The following is an 18,565-nucleotide window of genomic DNA, read 5'->3' as shown; positions in this document are numbered from 1 at the left end:
GTCTTTTTATTATTATTACCAGACAGGTCGAAGTCGAGACGACACTTTCCAAATTAGTAAGACCAATCTACCTTTCTTAAAAGTGCTGGACGAGCTCATGAATAAATTAACTCCAAACCGACTGGAAACTCTCAGGCTCAAACTCTACAGGGATACCCAACAAGAGTATGAGAATCAAAGAGCAGCGACGGAAAATCCTCAAGTGACCATGAGAGATGCGTCAACACAAGAACCTGAAGGTAATTAAGATAACATAATAAGTACAAAGGAGTTCAGGTTATGCTATGTACTGATACTATGTCATTACAAGGTACTGTAGGGACCAGAATGGAAATACTAAATACAGAGTAAAGAGTCTAGTCTATGTACCAATACTATATTATTACAAGGTAACTAAAATGGAAAAATACTTCTATTACTGGTGTTGACAGTTTTGCAAACTATATGACAGAGCCAATTATATATCTGAAGCCTATCTATATAACTGTGATGATAAAGTCTACCTCGTTGATGTCTGCCCACAAAGTTTGTAGGCTCAAGATATGCAGATTCCCATCATCCATCACTCCCACAAGATATCGGCCATTAGGACTAACAGCTACATTGTTGAGGCGACAGTCTATGGTGCCCACATCAAACAGCAGACGACAACTGTCAATATTGATAAAGCGCATGATTCCAGCCTGTGATGTTGCCGTTTTCTTTGATTCCCAAATGAGTACAAATAACTTCATCTGAGTGTCGAAGAGAACATTCAGCAACAGTTCATTGTGTCCTGGGCTGTTTTCTTTTACTACGGATTGCATCTTTCCTTTTCAAATTCAAGTCATGCAGATGATGCTTAGTTTAGAAATACTACCATTTCGTCACTTTCTGTTTTCTCAACAAATCCAGTTGTGATTAAGAGAAAAACATTAATAATGTTTCTCGTGCCTCTTTGTCATAAAATACCACTGGAATATTTTTTGTGATACTTTAAGATCTATTTCCAGCGATTTTCGGCGAGCGCTCATGTTGTCCGTTTAATGTACATTTTATTCAATGTAGCCAAACGTCTGACATGCGTGTCATTACATATTAGGTACTTTCTCCATAGATATTACAGTTACAGGAATTCAAACACTTTGTGCTTTCTATGCTGAGGGAGTAGTAACTGGGACAAAAGTTTAGAACAGCTATGTAAAAGATTGTCTCTTTCTTCGCAGTCTCATAAAAGACAGTGTAGAGCGGCACAGTTAGGAAAGAATATAAAATTCTATGATGCAGCTATAAATGTTTGACAGTATGCTATCCTATAATGTTTGTGTGCAGTGATGATGATGATGAATGACGAAGAAGTCTTATAATGCTCCATCAGTGCCATGATGGAGCTGTTTGGCATTGTGGTTGGACATCTGGTTACAACCATCGTCTGTTACTTGTTTCAGTTGTTTGTTAAATAAAACGGTGTCTTAAATGTTACAACGGTTTTTAGTGTGTGTGTGTGTGAGAGATGGATAAATGTTGGTTTGTGAGAGGGAGAGAGGCGTGCAATCCAACCACTAGCGGTCGTTCACGGTTCACCTCTGTTTTCCAACGCATAGCAAGGATGTCTAATCCAAGTTTCCTCAGAACGCTCGTCGGTATGGTCAACGAGGCCATAGTGGAGTATTGTAACGGGTGTATCATCAATCACCCATCACAGCACCAGCACCCCTGCACGACCATGACTTTTGAGGAGGCTGTCGACTTTTATTTAGAAAAGATCTTAGCCAAGATGGAGGGCAAATTTTTTGGCTGGGGAAGTCTTTCCCTTCATAAGAGACCAGCTCCTCGAGGCGCAGGAGCAATTCGTCGCCCAAATGCCCGTCATCATTTTAAGTGACGTAGAAGAGAAGAGCGACGACATGTTTCTTTATTTGAGTCGCCTCAACCCTCCACTTCCTCGGCGGTGGTGCCACCACCAAAGCGAAAGACTCTACACAAGGTCTCAAAATAACAAAGGTGCAAAAGGTCAACTTTACATGTCTTCTGTTGGCTACATGTTAAAGCAACTCAAATGTAGTTCTTTCTGTATTAATACTAATAAATTAATACTTTAATTTTTGTTTACCTCATTGCTAGTTATGCTGACATGGATCTGCTGGTAACTGACAGGTGAGCATCAGGTGGGGAAGCTGTGTTAGAGCTGTGTGACGATCAGACGCTCAGCACTCTGAAGGGGTAGCTCTACTCCTCAACAAGAAAACGGAAAAGGCACTGCTGGAATGGAAGCCTTATGGACCCAGGCTTTTGAGAGCAAGCAGGCTTTTGAGAGCAAGATTCCATTCAAAGTACACCAAGCTGACAGTGCTAGCTTGCTATGCACCAACAAATGACTCTGAGGCAGAAGACAAGGATGCTTTTTATGATCAGCTCCAGGCAGCCTCAGAGAGCGTTCCAGCCCACGACATGTTGCTCATCATTGGTGATCTCAATGCCAAGGTGGGAAGTGACAACACCTGCAGGGAGCATGTCATGGGCAAACATGGAATCGGAACCATCAACGACAACGGAGAGAGACTGGCAGACTTTTGTGAAGAAAACAACCTACTGATTGGAGGCACACACTTCCCACACAAAGACATCCACAAGGCAACATGGACATCACCAGATGGGAGCACAAAGAACCAGATAGACCATGTCATCATCAACCTAAAATGGAGGAGCTCACTTCAAGATGTTAGAGCCTACAAAGGAGCAGACATTGCCAGTGACCACACTCTTGTGATAGCCACAGTTTCTCTGAAGCTACGTCGATCACGAGGAAAACAGACACGTCAGCAGAGAGTGGACTCCGGCAAACTGAAAAATCCAGCCACTGAAAGGGCCTTTGCTAAAAGGTACAGGTATCACAGAAGCAGTAGACCGTGATCTTCAGTTTATGGAGAAAGAGTTTAACCACATAGCTTTGCCATTTATGTGCAAACATCACAATATTTTTGGGTTTGTACTTTTGATATTTTGTTGTTGTTACTTTATCTTATTTTTATATGTTAAAATATATTAATATATTTTTAAAATTGCTTAATATTGGTGCAGTGTGATTAATATTGCTTAACATTTAGCTTAACATTTAGTGCTTAACATTTAGTGGCTATCCACTTATTTAAATATAATAACTTCATTTGCAAATGTAATTCGTTAATAATGAATGATGATGGCTATTTAAGGTTCGGACACACGCGAAACTAAAAATTATTTGGTTAACAGTGGTTTGCCAAGGCCCTTTGCCAACTGTTCCACAAACCAATTTTTGGAGGTGCTAGTCACACAATGAACTCCGCCTGGAAACCAATCGTCTAACCTGCCGGTCCCAAGCCCGGATGAAGAAGCGTTGGGCATGGGGCTAGCAACCACACTCTGTAAAAACAATAAAACGCTACAGAAACTGCAATTTAGCGGCCCTATGCTCCACTGGGGGTGAATAGGAACAAGAAGAAGTCACACAATGAACATTGCCATTTAGGAATAGCTGATGGCAGAGTTCATGGATGAAAAGATGTGTCTTAAGTTTAGACTTATAGGTGGTAAGAGAATCATAGTGTCGAAAGCTGATGGGTAATCTGTTTCAAGTTGATGGGGCTTGGTAGGAAAAAGACCTCGGTCCATATTCTTTGTCTTAGTTCACGGATATGTAAAGGTGGACTGCTGTGTCTGCCGAGACCAATGTTTAGCCTTTGTTGCGAAATTCTCCACTGTTAGTCTCAGCGAGCCTAAACAATGAATGGGACTAAACTGTAAGCTTTGTATACCCCTGCCTCGTTTTAGTAGTTGACTAGAAAAGATCATTGAAGCAGTCCATTAATACGAGCTCATGGTCAGTGTGACTCGCAGAAGCTTGGCGTGAGAAGATGAGCGAAGAGGTCAAGAGGGTGTATAGATGGGAGTGAGTTCGGAAAGGCCTGAGGACTGATGCCACAAGCAGCAGAGTAAGTGGAAAGTTTGAAGACTATACAGTCCGCGATTGGCAGCCAGTAAAGAGAGTGAATGATATGTGATATGTGTTTATATCTAGATGGTCTGCAGATGAGGCGAGCAGCATTATTCTGGATCCTCCGAAGTCTGTCAAGAAGATACTTGGGAATCCCAGCTAAAAGAGAATTACAGTTGTCTATCCTTGACAGCACAAAGGCACAGATTAGAGTTTTAGTTGCATCAGTGGTGAGATAATGACAAATGGTACTCATCCTATGAAGTTCAAGGTAAGCATTTCTGCAGACATGAGAAATATGCTGATTAAAAGTCAAACGCCGATCAAGAATGACACCCAAGCTGTGGACAGGTGGAGAAAGGAATAGTTGATTATGGATAGGGACTGAAAGAGAAAAGGATAGCTTAGAAATTTCATGGTGATGAAAACAAAAATCTTATGGTTGTTTTTTTTAATTATGATGCAATATAAAACATCTTTATTAATCCCTTTCGTGAAATCAGGAAGTCTGCCATGCAAATATCACATCAGTGATACCTTTAGATAAAATATATATATATAATAAAAAAAATGAGAACGGGTGCCAGCCTTCACTGAGAGACGTGTCCAAGCGATGATTTGGTTGTATGTGTGAATTGCCGCCGGAATAAAAGAATGCAAATATCATGTGGTTCTGTCTTGGGGAACTCTAAATCTGCCACTTCTGTTTATGCTTCTATTGTCGAATTACTCTAGAAGCGGATGAGAGTCATCAGCTAAAATTGTAATCAGTCTGTAGGTAGGTAAACGGTACGACCTAGAGAACCAGATAAGTTAGGGAAACAACGTACTGCAAATTTACTTGTTCTTGTGCATTCCCTTTTTATGTTGTGGTAAATTATAATAATCTTCTAAACATACTAAATTGCCTCCAGTTGTGTTTTCATTGGGGGGGTGATACATGATGGGGAGTCGAAAAGCTAATTATAGAGTGTAGATCAGCAATTTAGTAGAAAGCGCATGACAGTGAAATGTCGACGTGATTTGGTGGGTAAAAGACATACACGTGCATATTTCCTACCTGCATATAACCCTGCTCCTCCTCCTTTTGCTCCACATGACTCCTTTTTCTATTTTCCATTTTCGACAAATCTAGAGAAAAGTCATTTCAAAATTATAAAATATTAAATCGTAAAAATCAAATTTAAATAAAAATAACACGAAAAGACTAAACACATATAGCTCACGCTTTATTATTGGTTTTGATTTAAAAAGATCTATAGTTTCTACGCATGAGCATCGCTTCAACATCGAGTCTTGCTCAACGGTCTAGCTACACCGCCCTAAATACTGATGGACTATACTATAGCACTAGACTCTGATGACAGCCGAGCGTAAAACTTCTATAAATGTTTTTAAAATACATCTGGGTTTGTATTACTATTACGCTAAATGTTTTAATAATGCTTAAAGGTTTATAAAAAATGTCTTTTACATGTTTTAAAATGTTTCATCTACAACTTAAACCTTATTACTGTAGAAAAGATTTTGCTACTCACAATTGAACAAAATGGAGTCGATAAAATCTTTAACAGTTTTTCTCTCCACGTCATACCTACTGTTTTCGTCATCAATTCTGAAAGCTTTCGTCATTTCTTCATGTGATGACCCAGTGACCTTTGTTAATGAGCTCAACACTTTCTACTTGCGGTTTGATGTGAGAGACTTCAGCAATGAAGCAGAAAATAGGTGGAATGTTGTAACGGACAGGTGTGTAAGTTTCTCAATCTCCCACTCGCATCATCATCGGTCTAGTGGATACCGCCGCCTTTAACGGAAAATTGAAGGCGAACCCGTTCAACTTTTAAAACACACACAACCTGTCTTTTCTTTATGTCTGTGACATGGATGGTCGTCAAGTGCCTGCCAAACGCTGATGCCCGACTTTGAAAATCATCACTACGTCAGAGCTTAATTTCTACCAGGGATTGATGATGGCTACCGGTCATACAGGACGAGATTATGGGCAGATTACATCGAATACAGGTATGCTTGTGTGTGTCTGTGACTGTGTGTGTGAGGTGTAAGTGACTTGTGACTGGTGTGTGAGTGTGACTCTGTGACAAAAGAACAACTGGTGAGTGCGCGCTACACGTTTTGCCTAATTTTTTTTCAGAGGACTTTGCGCTGGGCTACACCCTCTACGCAATATTTGACTTGATCCCAGTTTGGTGGACGGAGACCAGTTAATTGAGCTGTTTCAAAAGCGGTGCGCTGCGACTGGAGCTAAAATTTAGGCGACCCCTTACCCAACCCTGTTCATGTAAGAAATTGTCTTTGGTGAACTCGACAGCATGATGAATTGACGCAGTCGTCAGGTCTCTTCTTCGTTCCTATTCGCTCCCAGCTGGAGCAATAGGCCGCAACCACACGCCGCCATCGACCCAGGTCCTGGGCGTCCCTTCCAACAGCAAGGCACCATAGTCATGCCAGCTGTCTCTGCCTCTCTGTGACTGATCTCCTCCACGATCTGTCTGAGGTCTCCCAACCTTACGTCTCCCCTGTGGGTTCCAGCCCAGAGCCTGTCGCGTTAAAATTGTCGCTGGCTTTCGTATAGGTGTGGCCAATCCAGCCCCACTTTCGCCGGTGATGTCTTGCTGGCAGGGTTTTGGTTGCTCTCTCCCACAGGTCCGCATTGGAGATCTTCTCAGTCATCGGAGATAGTATAACGGATGTGCGCAAGACATTTGTTGATGAATGTCTGTATCTGTTGGTAAGATGCATTTGTCACCCGCTCATGTCTCAGATCCATACAGAAGACTGACTTTGACATTGTTATTATAAGATGCGAATCTTTTGGTGTGAGAGACAAAGCCTTAGAGAAGTTCCAGATAGTCAAAACAATAGAGTGCCGGGGAATGCTAGCTGCTTGCTTTATGCAGGCATCTAAGACATCATCATCTGTACCTCCGTCTTGCTGCTATGCTGCCAAGGTAGGTGAAACAGTCAGACCTCTGTAAGACATCTCCATGTAGGCAAAAAGATTCTCTTCTCCAGACAACCTTGTCCGGCAAAAAGGTTAGAAAGCTCGCCAGCGACGACACAGAATGAGTGAAACTTGTGTGTACACCAAAAGATCCTCGCCCACGAACACCTTGTACCCGGAAAATAACAATAGTATATATATAAAAAACTAAAACTCGCGCGACGACACAGTGTAAAGCCTTGTGTGTGTGTGTACACAGATCGACAAACGAGAGACGTGAAAACAAAAAAAACCAAAACAAAACAGTAAGCTACCCCCAAAACTTTTTGCCGGGTGTACAAACATACTAACAAAATGTTTCTTCTTCAGACTGTTGACTTTAAATAAAACGATGTCTTAAATGTACAACGAGTTTTTAGTCGTGTGTGTGTGTGTGAGATGGATGATTAAATGTTGTGTTTGTGTCGAGAGAGAGAGAGCGTGCAATCCAACCACTAGCGGTACGTTCACCTCTGTAGATTACAATTTCTGATATGCTGGCAGACCGCTGTGGCTACCCCAGATGACAAGTTAATCCCGCCGCACCGGAACTAATAGCTGTAAGATTAATTTTGGCCCATATGCCTGGCCAGAACCTCTGATATGATTTCCCCTGCTAGCACTAATATCTGTTGATTCAGCTATTTACACAGTCAGCGCATGTAAACCACGCCTCTCTGACTTGCAATGACAACCACACCTCAACTCTGACTCGCAGCCCAGTCGCCGAACAAACTTAAAATTGTAGAGAATGATACTATATACCAACTTCACAGCTTTGTAGTCCCTGTTCGATTTAATCCAACGCATAGCAAAGATGTCTAAATCCAAAGTTTCCTCAGAACACTCGTCGGTATGGTCAACGAGGCCATAATGGAGTATTGATACAAACGGTGTATCATCATCACATCCAGCCCACCAGCAACAAGCGGTACATCGGACTTTTGGACGCCGACGTTTCGTAGCCGGACATTTTGCCAGAACCGGACGTTTAGCCAACGATATGTTCGGCGCCGGGGCCTCAGAGAGACGACGGACGTTTTGTCGCAACGAACGACTTTCGGCAATATCATGCGGACCCTTTAGCCGAAGTCAAGTGCTGACGCCCCTATAGCTCACACAATTATCTCCTCGCCATTGTATCAATGTATCAGTGAACTCTCTCTCACGTATCCCTCAAACCAGAACGACATGTGCAACCGTTAGCTCACAACATTTCATCTCCACCATTCGATCAATCAATGTGCTGTCTCTGCCAGTTCTCACCGTTCACCTTCCACCTGGACAATATTCTGTTTGTACGATCTGTCTCACAGAATCCCTCGAGATAGAAGCTTCATTCATTCAGTGTCTCTGTCTGTCTGTCTGGTGACATAATGCGTCGAAAAGTCTGTTGGCTAAAACGTCCAAGTCGGCAAAAACGTCAGCGGCGCGAAACGTCCTGCGGCGAAACCTCCGGCGGCAAAACGTCCATCGCAAAACGCCGGCCCACAGGCACCAGCACCCGTGCACGGGACCATGACTTTTTGAGGAGGACTGTCGACTTTTATTTAGAAAAGATCTTAAGCCAAGATGAGAGGCAAATTTTTGGCGGGAAGTCTTTCCCTTCATAAGAGACCAGACTCATCGAGCGCAGGAGCAATTCGTCGCCCAAATGCCCGTCATATCTTAATGAGCAAACATAAGACAGCATGCAAAGGAAAAATCAAAATTCTGCGTGTATGTGTATTTTATTTAAGATTGTATCACACACTTCCAAAAATGATCAACCGTTGAAACAATGCACGATGGTTGATTGATCTAATGAGATATTATACAAAATGAACAATTTTAAGAGTCATTTACATGACAAAACCCAACGCCCATTTTTCACACCAGCAGCATACTCTTTAACAGTATCTAGCACCTCTCTTCGTTCATATTACAGTGTAAGCCTCTTAGCCGCGTAAAAGTGTGATGACACTATCAGGATAGCGGGAAACGATTACAGTTCAAGGATGAAGGTCATGATATCAAAAATATGGATGAGGCAACTTCCATAAAATTTCTCTGCAGGGTCTTGAAACCATTGTATCATGCAATACAGAATGGAGTACACTTGACCACTATCTACAGTTAAATGCACTTTCTCATCAGCAACCATTTGCCTTGATTATCAACATAGCTTTTTACATATATGTAGAAAATAATTTACTTATATGCCAATGAACAAAATTATATATTTATGTAAAGAGCGTCTCGGTTTATTTTACATACAAATCTTTTTTTTTTTTCACTATATACAAGTGAGTTTCTTTATTACACTCCCACCTCGCCCCTCATAAACAAAAAAAAAAAAAATGCAAACATGCCTGACCTCATGACAATGCCTCAAGTTAAATTATAATGTCCACTGTGACAAAGAGAACTGAAAGAAGTATAGTGGAAAGTACAACACAAATTTAGCTAATGTTTATCAAGAAATATTTAGTTATTTATGAGGATTCTAATTCACGTCCCTGTCACCAGAGTTCAGTACACAACCGATGTCAATCTGTTTGCATGAATCAAATTATCTGTATCGTGCCCATTCACTATTCTGTACAATGTGCATCCAATCAAGAAGAATTCTCCCTTCTGGTTTGAAGTGAAAGCTCAACAAAAGCAGTCAAAGACCTTCAAGGGAAAATCCTGCTCAACACAAAATCATCAAACTCTAGCAAACATTTAAGAATGCTAGTTTCAGGTATTGCACTTCAAAGCAGAGAAGACTATCAATGTACTCACACAAAACCATAATACACAGATTTTTTAAGGCATCTTCTGCAAATCTAAATGCCAATACAGCATACACACCCTACACCCAATGATTGCTACACAAAACAAACTACTAAGAACTTTTTGAAAACAAATATATCACGATACAACTTCTGATAATTCCCATGATATACAAGTCTTGAATAGTTTCCTTAAAAGACAAACATTGCACACAGTGTAGAATACATAGTTTTGACTGTGACTGACACAATTTGACAAATCCAACAGTAGTCAATGAGCATTATTCTGGTGTGTGTAAACTGTGACTTGCATAGCTGAACAGAACAGAAAGAAACCTCTCATAATGCATGCATACATAAATCTAGCTACCCACCTCTATACCAACACAAAATGCATAGCTGATGTACAATAAGTGCTTGCATCTGACCGTCTCTCATCAGCTTATCAAACTGTCGGTATCTACACCCCTTTGATCCTGGGAATCACAGAAATTCAAATTGAATCCTTTCTTGCTTTCAGCTGTTTTTTTTTTTCTAATTTTTAGCGACAATCCTAGGCTCTAATTTCCATCAACACTTACCCCTCTACTCCTGTCTCATATCCACCTTTTACTTCATTCAAAACTGTTGCTTGATCAGTGCTTCATATTTCCCCCAATGAGTGAAATGTGACAGCACATATAAACATCAATAATGCAATATTTACATTAAAAAAGCATTTGTTAAACGTTTTAAAATGTTAAAAGAGTGTGACCTGATTTATGGTAATGAAATTTTCAAAACGATGAACTTAAAAGTTTTTTTTCGATCTGATCCTGCACCGATTTTGCTGTTTGTATTGACATCTAAACACCAGAAAGCATAAAACAGTTAGGTATTTATATGGCGCTTATCACCTAGTTTCTACGCCTTCAAATGGATTTGGTGCTTGCTTGATTTCTACAACGGAGTCAGGTAATGATCACTGATGACCTACTGTTCACGTTTGTACTGGCTGCCTATTCTGAGCTTTTATGACATTAATGTAAAATGTGCTATTTGCATGGAGTAAAACTTTCCATGTTGTGTGCTGTAGCACGTACTAGACATCTTACCTCCACTAAACTCTATATTTTTTTTACACAAAACCATTGAACCTTATGGATGTATAACTGTACAAATCCTCAGTTTTGCATTTCCAAATTGAAAAGCCTCTCAACCAGCAAAAAATATCTCCTAGTAAATAACTAAATAGACCACTTGAAAAATTGAAGATATTCCAATTCTGCAAAAATGTCATTTTTCATTTCACTGAAGCGGCAAAATCTATAAAGTGATTTCCACCTTCACTAGAAATTGCGAAATGCCAGACCTGGTAAGCGTACGATCTACATACTAAATGTGTTAAAAAAAAAATTTGTAGTATGGAAGTACATATGTCAATTTTTAAAAACTAACCAAGCGAATTTCATTCCAACCAGGTAGAGCAACTCAATATCAAGGGGCAAACACATTCAAGGAGTTACAGTGTTATGTGTGGAGTTTTGCAGATTTGTTTGCTTTGCTGGCACCATTGCAATAGCGCCGGTACAAGCATACATAACATTTAAATTTAGTTACACTGGACACATCTTTTTGCATTTCAGGCAAACTTAATTCCCGGATTAGAACTAAGGCTTTGAAATTGGTTACACTATTTGTCAATGTTACAAAGAGAACTATAAATTATATTAGCAGAATCGAGCTGCCCTGATTTCTTCAAGTTACCCCACTATACAATGGAGAGATTAGCAAAACAAACCCCTGAGTGGAGAGCCTCAAAATATGTCTATGTGCTGTTCTACACACTAATGAAGTAGGTACAAATACTACTTATTTATATACATTAACCTAAGAATATAACATTACTTCTAGCTTGATGATAAAATGTAGACTAGACTGGAAATGGACAACTGACATCTCTGTTCAACACCTGACAGAAAAAAAATAGGAGATGAGGACATCTATTCCCACTTTAAATAACAGATACTGTAGTTAATTATGACCAACAAATTCCTGGGTTTATCTGTAAAATATTTCAAAACCAACAAAAGACACACCAAAAACAGGGGAGGACCACTCCCTGACAGCGAATGTGACTGCTGAAATTACAGTATGTGACTGTAGTTACATTGGGATCAAAGATGTTGAGTCCAAAAACAAAAATCATTTTACCTGGCAGAGTAGCAAAAATCTTCCGAGCTTAGCATTAAAGACCTAACTGAGTGAACTGATCTCATTTTTGGTCTATCAATGGATTCCACAGAATATTACTTATAGAAAAGCATTTGATGAAAGTCTCAGTTAACAGTCACAGAACAAAAACTTCTAAATGTTCAGTCACATCTTTGCAATCTTTCTTAAGAATCACAGCATACACTGTCATCAAATCTTGTATTACTGGCACGTTTTATGACCCTTGCTGTAACCATCAAAAAACAAACCCAGTTATTGGTACAGCAACAAAATTTCTCAAAACCTATTCTATTATATGCTGTTGTACATATTTCACTGAATCAGAAACAGCAAGTTTGACACCAACAACCTGTGCACTGGAGTACCTGTTTCTTTGGTACTTTCACTTCAGACACCAACCTAATAATAGTATCTTTATGAAGGTCACAGTCTATTGCTTACATCTATTAATTTCCCTTGCTAATGCCAATGCCCTCGTCATCATTAACAAGAATTTCTACTTTAAGTATTCATTTTAATTCTTGTTTGCTTGACTTTCCACTTAATTTGCTCCAGCAAGTTAGGTGCCTGCATTAATTACATGTAATAACAAACCAGTACTTTTCATGTATAAACACATTCAAAGAAAAATGTTACAGTAAATAACAACCAGAAGACTTGTTAAGCGCCATGCCCTGGCCAAATCTAGGCTTCCTGCGCTTTGCAAAAAAAGACAAAATTAAAACTAGGTGAAAAAGCAAGTAGAAAAATTTACAGCAAACATACACTGAATATCTATGTACATAGGTCAATCACCCTATCAAAACACATATGCATTGTCACTATTTAAATTATGGAGTTTTGTTTAGTACTGTTCTTATTCAAATCCATTTTCCTGGCTTCACAATAATTTTTACAATGTAAAAAATATACAAATAAAAATTTAATTAAAAGAAAGCTACAGAATATGAATACAGCGGTCCTCGACCCTCGACTTAACGCCGATGTTCCGTTCCTGGTCGTGTCGTAAACTGATTTTCGCTGTAAGTCGGAACATACATACATAATGTACATATAATAACATACTGTAAGCACTTATCCTATCCTAACACAGTAATTATCAAAAACACATATAAATAAAAAATAAATTTTATATAAATATAAATACATGAGTTCCGTTACGACGTAAAACCACTTAAGTCGAAACAAGGCTTTATACAGTAAATGGGAGATGAGTCGTAACCACAAAACATCGTAACTCGGGCTGACGTAACCCGAGAACCGCCTGTACTTTTATTTAACATAAATTCTCACATAGAAGATAAAGTTGTACTCAGACCTCTGGGAACTTCCACTGTGGTGTACAAAATTGTACCCAAAAAACCCACAAAAAGAATTTTTAATACTTTATTTCTAACCATTAAGTCTGTTTTACCAAGCACTATTCTTATTAGTATAAAATATCAAAGAAACCAACCAAAAAAAAAAAAAAAAAAAAACCAGTTGCAAGATTTGATTTATTAAATTCAACTGTTTGTTAAAAAAATAACACAGGCCCTTCCTCTCGGCAAAAAGGGATATTACATGTGACAAACTCCATGTTTTTGGGTATTTTTTTTTCAAACCTGCCTCTTGTATCTTCCACTATCTTCCACCAAAAGATTAACCCTCAATACTCGTAGATAGTCAAGAAGTGACCAGCAGTGAAAAGGAACAGCTACACATGAAATTCACATGCAGTGTTCAAACCAATTATCATGACTGGAGAAATCCTACAGCTACAATTTTTAAATGATTAATAAAACTTGGTGTATTCCCATGAGAAATGTGCATGGAATTTTTTTTATATCAAGAAAAAGTATTCATCTCTCAGAAGATGTGACAGCCTAACTAAAAAGCCTGGTAGACCTGATTACCATGCTAACACAGTTTGCAAAACAGATTCTCTGACCAGACTCTAAATGTCCATGGTGCTCAGAGCAACACGATATGCACAAATGGTTCTAACAAAGATTCTTAAATTATAAAATCATAGTAAATATTACTTTTCAAAGCTATATCCATTTATTATCACAAAGTACATGGTAGCTGAAGAAGTGGAAGAAAGAAGAGCTGGTAATCATGCATGGTGAGACAGCACCAATATGACAATATATCATTGAAAAGCCCTGAGAATCAGCGATTTATGTCAGTCAGATCTTCGTTTATTTTTCCTCACCTTTTTCACAAAGAAATATGCTGCCATTATGACACTTAACCAGCTTTTTGCTTAATACATTATCTTGTGGATCTTCAAAATTCGACCTAATCTCTGTTTCGCTGTTGCTTGTCCTTTCTTGGGTTTTTTAGCTGTAAAAGATTTTGAGGAAAAACATATCTTCATAAAGTCTTCTTATCAGTGAAATCATCTGCACACACAAGGCCAATCGGTTATTCAATTATGTACCCTAAAAGACCAGTTAATGTGATGATTCTTTTGTTCATTCATTCCCTTGACCAGTTCTGCTGGTTGTTGAAAATTAGATAAAGTTGCTGACAAGACTCACAATGAAGGCTTATTTTGACCAGCAGTATTTCCTGCAGTTTCCTTTTTCCCGGTGACCAACTCTTTTTTGTGACTGGCTGAAATGAATGCGGGTTGCATTAGCCAGTTTGTCATCAGTTTTCTGATGCTGAGGTGGACAGAGAAAAATCTGGCTATTGCAACTAGCATTCGTTCAGCTAATCACAAATACTTGGTCACTAAAGAAAGAAACTTCCCTTCTTAAAAACGTTTTAGAAAAACTTGTGAACCATACTTAAGTGACTGAGCAACAACTTGGAGTGAATATACCAAAAAAATGCAAAGAGGTTCTGAAATGATACTAAATGTGTGCCATCACATTATTTGAATCTTCTGATTTTCACCTTTTTCACCCCAGTCTCCTTTAAAAGTGAATATAATTACAGAAAGCTGTAAAAAAAACTTTTTAAGTGTCATTGAAAGAGAAGCCCACCTTTCTGTTGCTGGTGTGTAGGACTGACATCAGCACGCTTAATCCCTGGCCGAAAGGCACTAGTTGAACTTGCTAAGTCTGATGATGGTCCTGGAAGTGGTTTTATTTCAAATTCTTTTTCCACGGACTTTGTCTTCCCATGCTTTTTGCTAGTCTTGACCCCCTGGACACAAATAATATATCATATGTATGCAGCTTGAAGACAACTTACAAGCCTTTAAAACCACAGTTCTTAAAGAGACTTTCTAGAAAATGGCATAATATCCACAGAAAGGTGTCAGGGATTATTGATTTCATAAGTGATTTCCAGCTAGAACCATCTTATGCCTCTGTCAATGGTGAGATGTTAGGACGCTATTTTGGTACCAAAGTGTGTGAGAACTTAAAACAGATCTGGCACACCTGTGCACAAGAGAATGAGAAACTCCACATGACAAGATTTTATTTTTAATGTAATATATAGAATGTTCTAGTAGGGCCCAGTAATTCAGAACTCTTGGGAAGTTTCTCACTCAATAAGACAAGCTAGTTGTTATGTAAGCTATGTGAAATGTGAGAACTGTGCCTTTTGAGTAAGGTGGGGAAGTTTGTTTTTAGGAGGGGTAGCAGGGGATGGGTGTTCTTTAAAGGTTTTCCTTTGTGAAAAAAAAAAGTAAAATTATATCACTCTCCCACATTGAGAAGCAGAAGCAATAATGTGAAAAGCATTATTTAATGTATGCCTTGTTATAAAGGCACAATCTATTTTGGAGATAAGGTGAAGGTGTTCCAGCCCAAGCATGGGTACCTGCCTCATCTTGCAGAAATTGTCAGTTTCCCAGTGTTTCATACCACAGCTACATCAAACGCTGAGAAGCAGCGCATGGAATTATAATTTTTAAGAATATCAGTTGGATCTTCCCCACTGAGTGGCAAGTGACACTATACCATATAGTGTTTTCTGTTTCAGCCCCAGGCTGTGCGAACACAAGCAAGAGTATTGCGGCACAAACTGAGCAGGATTTATCTTGTAATTTCAGTCATATAGCTTCCTGGGCATCCCTTTATGTATCAGAAGCTGTATTTGAACTGTTGAAAGCTTCAAAATTACCTTATAATTTACCTAGCTAAATCTAGGACAGTCAACCTTCATTGTATTGGGGACAGGTGCTAACCTTTGCGCCACCTGATCGCTCTGTGTTAAATGAAAGAGTACTCAGATGTCTGAATATGTGTGTAACTATGAGAAAGTCCACACAAAAGTCGTGATGCTGCAAGACCAGAGGCAACTGCTTGATTCTTTACTCTGTTGTGATTGTTCCTCCTGTCGCTCTGGCACATCAACATGTGCTGTAACAAGTAAAAAACTAAACAGGACCGCCCTGTGTTAAATGAAAGAGTACTCAGATGTCTGAACATGCGTAACTAAGAGAAAGTGCATGCAAGAGGTGTGACACCCTGCAACTTACTGGGATGGGCATCTCGGCTAATTTAGCTGCAGTAGCTGCAAGACCAGAGGCAACTGCTTGATTCTTTACTCCATCACGTTGTGATCGTTCCTCCCGCCGCTCTGGCACATCAACACGTGCTGTAACAATTAGAAAACTAACCATGCCTAATTTTGCCACATCCAACACCGAGTCAAGCATATCAAAAACAGGAAGTACTAGTTACATTTAAAAATGTACTGAAAGCAAAAAATGACTGAAACATGGAACTTGTTGTGAAATGTTTTCTAAGCGAAAAATGTATGATTTAAAAAAAAATGCAAATTTTCTTTAGATGTTACCATGAAAAACTTAAATGCAGTGTCACTGTATATTTTATCCTCCTATGACAGGAATGAATTATTTTAACTGTAACAGCATCGTGCTCAAGCCTTTTTTATGCTTGGCAAAGGCAGTGCAATCACAGTACTCTATGAAGGGTCTGGGGAACAGTCTAACCTCCCTATTTAGACTTGCTAAAATCCACCAAAATCTGGTCATAACAGAAAAGAGTTTAAGTAGGGAAATCTAAGCAGTCTGCTTTCACTCCACGACACCATAAATGCCAGAAGCTATTGCTATTAGTACAGTTTTGACTATAATTCAATAGTGTGTATCATTATAAAATTATCATTAAACATCATGAAGTGTTTATAATGTGTTACTCTTACCTTTAGGGTTCCAGTTGTCATCTTTGTCATGCTTCTTCCTGCTCAGCATCTCATCCTCTTCCAGCTCAAAGGATGGATATACTGAAAATCATCATCACATTTGTTCATTATGATACACTGAATATTATCATCACATCTACACACTAAGAACATGCAAGTATAATGTGAAGCTCACACCCATACTGATATAGGTGTGCAAGTATTAGCAACTGGTTACACACCATAGGTATTATAATAATAATAATACATAAAATAGGGATTTACGTTTACTAGTATCAAGTGATACTGTTCAAAAAAGCATTACTTTAAACCATCTAATAATACAGTAATGTATAAAATAAATATCTTTTGCTAATTTAATTTGAAAGTAATGCATAATAAGTATCTATTGCTACTATTTTATTATGTCAATCTTGCACAAAAGCATTAATTCCTAACTGAAACTCTTACAAAAATGATATAACCTCATGAATACATTGATATTCCCAATAAAGACCAAAGCCATAGTGATAAAGTGTTTATATAACATAATAACCAAAGTTATTGTGTCTAATCTACAAATTTACCAAAAGCAAGGCAGTTTTTGGTAAACAATCCTGTGGTAAAATAATTATCTTCAACCAAATTGCCATGGATGTAAAATAAGCACGAACAAGAAATGGGTAATTACCACATTCACCAAATATCACGGGAAGTTCTGGATGCGACATTGTGACATTCAACACATGTTTTAGTGAAAGCATCTAAATTTTTCAATAATGTTACTATTAGCACATAAACTCCATATCTCAGCACTATACACAAAACCCTGTTGTGTCTGGATGTCAAAGAAATTCAAAAGAAAATGATTATAGTCTTCTAGTTTGCAAGCAACTTTTAAAATGCTAATTATCCTTTTTTGTGCATTTGCAGCCAAATCTACCAGGGCATACAAAAACACACAATAAGATACAATGTTAAGATAGAAGGGTGAGGCAATATTTCTCCGAAATTCAGTTGCATTTGTGTTTCTGCTGGCAGCACTCTCAGCCCAGAACACTATCAGGAGATGGGTTCAACAAAGGAGGGAGGGAGAGAGCACTGTAAATAGGACCATCACGACTAATTAACAGATAGATAAATAAGGGGAGAGTGCTGAAAATAGGACCATCATTACTAACATAGATAAGGAGAAAGAGAACTATAAATAGAATTCCATTTTAGGATAAAGCCTATCATGACTTCAAGACATAAACAACTTGCCCTCACCATACTCAGAGTCCTGGTAGTAGCCAGACATAAGGCGCTGCTCCTCCTCTTCTTCTAATTCTACAGCACCACCAACTCTTTTAGCAGTTTGTTGCTCAAGGGATGACTTCTCTCCTAATACAAACAAGCTACTACCACTGCGTCCTCCACGACTCATGGTCAGCATACCTTGTATGGCGTCTCTCATAGTGGGTGATGAACTGAAACACCAAAATCTTCACATTCAAACAAGTCTCTAATTCACCAAAGAAACATACTTGTGAACTCATTTATATTTGT

At 38.8% G+C, this 18,565-nt stretch overlaps 1 protein-coding gene across 1 annotated transcript in view; it reads right to left on the bottom strand.

Annotated features, from left to right (window-relative positions):
• Positions 1-12,832: 12,832 nt before the first annotated feature.
• The window catches only part of LOC112572205 (histone lysine demethylase PHF8-like), a 32,085-nt gene continuing 26,352 nt past the window's right edge, over positions 12,833-18,565 (bottom strand). Inside the window, exons 18-22 of the mRNA XM_025251777.1 lie at positions 18,287-18,486; positions 17,039-17,119; positions 16,350-16,468; positions 14,902-15,064; positions 12,833-14,254 (exon numbers count right to left, since the gene is read on the bottom strand). Of these exons, the coding sequence (XP_025107562.1) occupies positions 14,175-14,254; positions 14,902-15,064; positions 16,350-16,468; positions 17,039-17,119; positions 18,287-18,486 (643 nt within the window). The 3' untranslated portion in view covers positions 12,833-14,174. The remainder of the gene's footprint in view (positions 14,255-14,901; positions 15,065-16,349; positions 16,469-17,038; positions 17,120-18,286; positions 18,487-18,565) is intronic.

The sequence above is a fragment of the Pomacea canaliculata genome, linkage group LG9 (assembly GCF_003073045.1).
Source record: "Pomacea canaliculata isolate SZHN2017 linkage group LG9, ASM307304v1, whole genome shotgun sequence".
Taxonomy (NCBI): Eukaryota; Metazoa; Mollusca; class Gastropoda; order Architaenioglossa; family Ampullariidae; genus Pomacea; species Pomacea canaliculata.
Note: the sequence above shows the minus strand (reverse complement) of the source record. Positions and strands in the feature narration are given on the sequence as shown.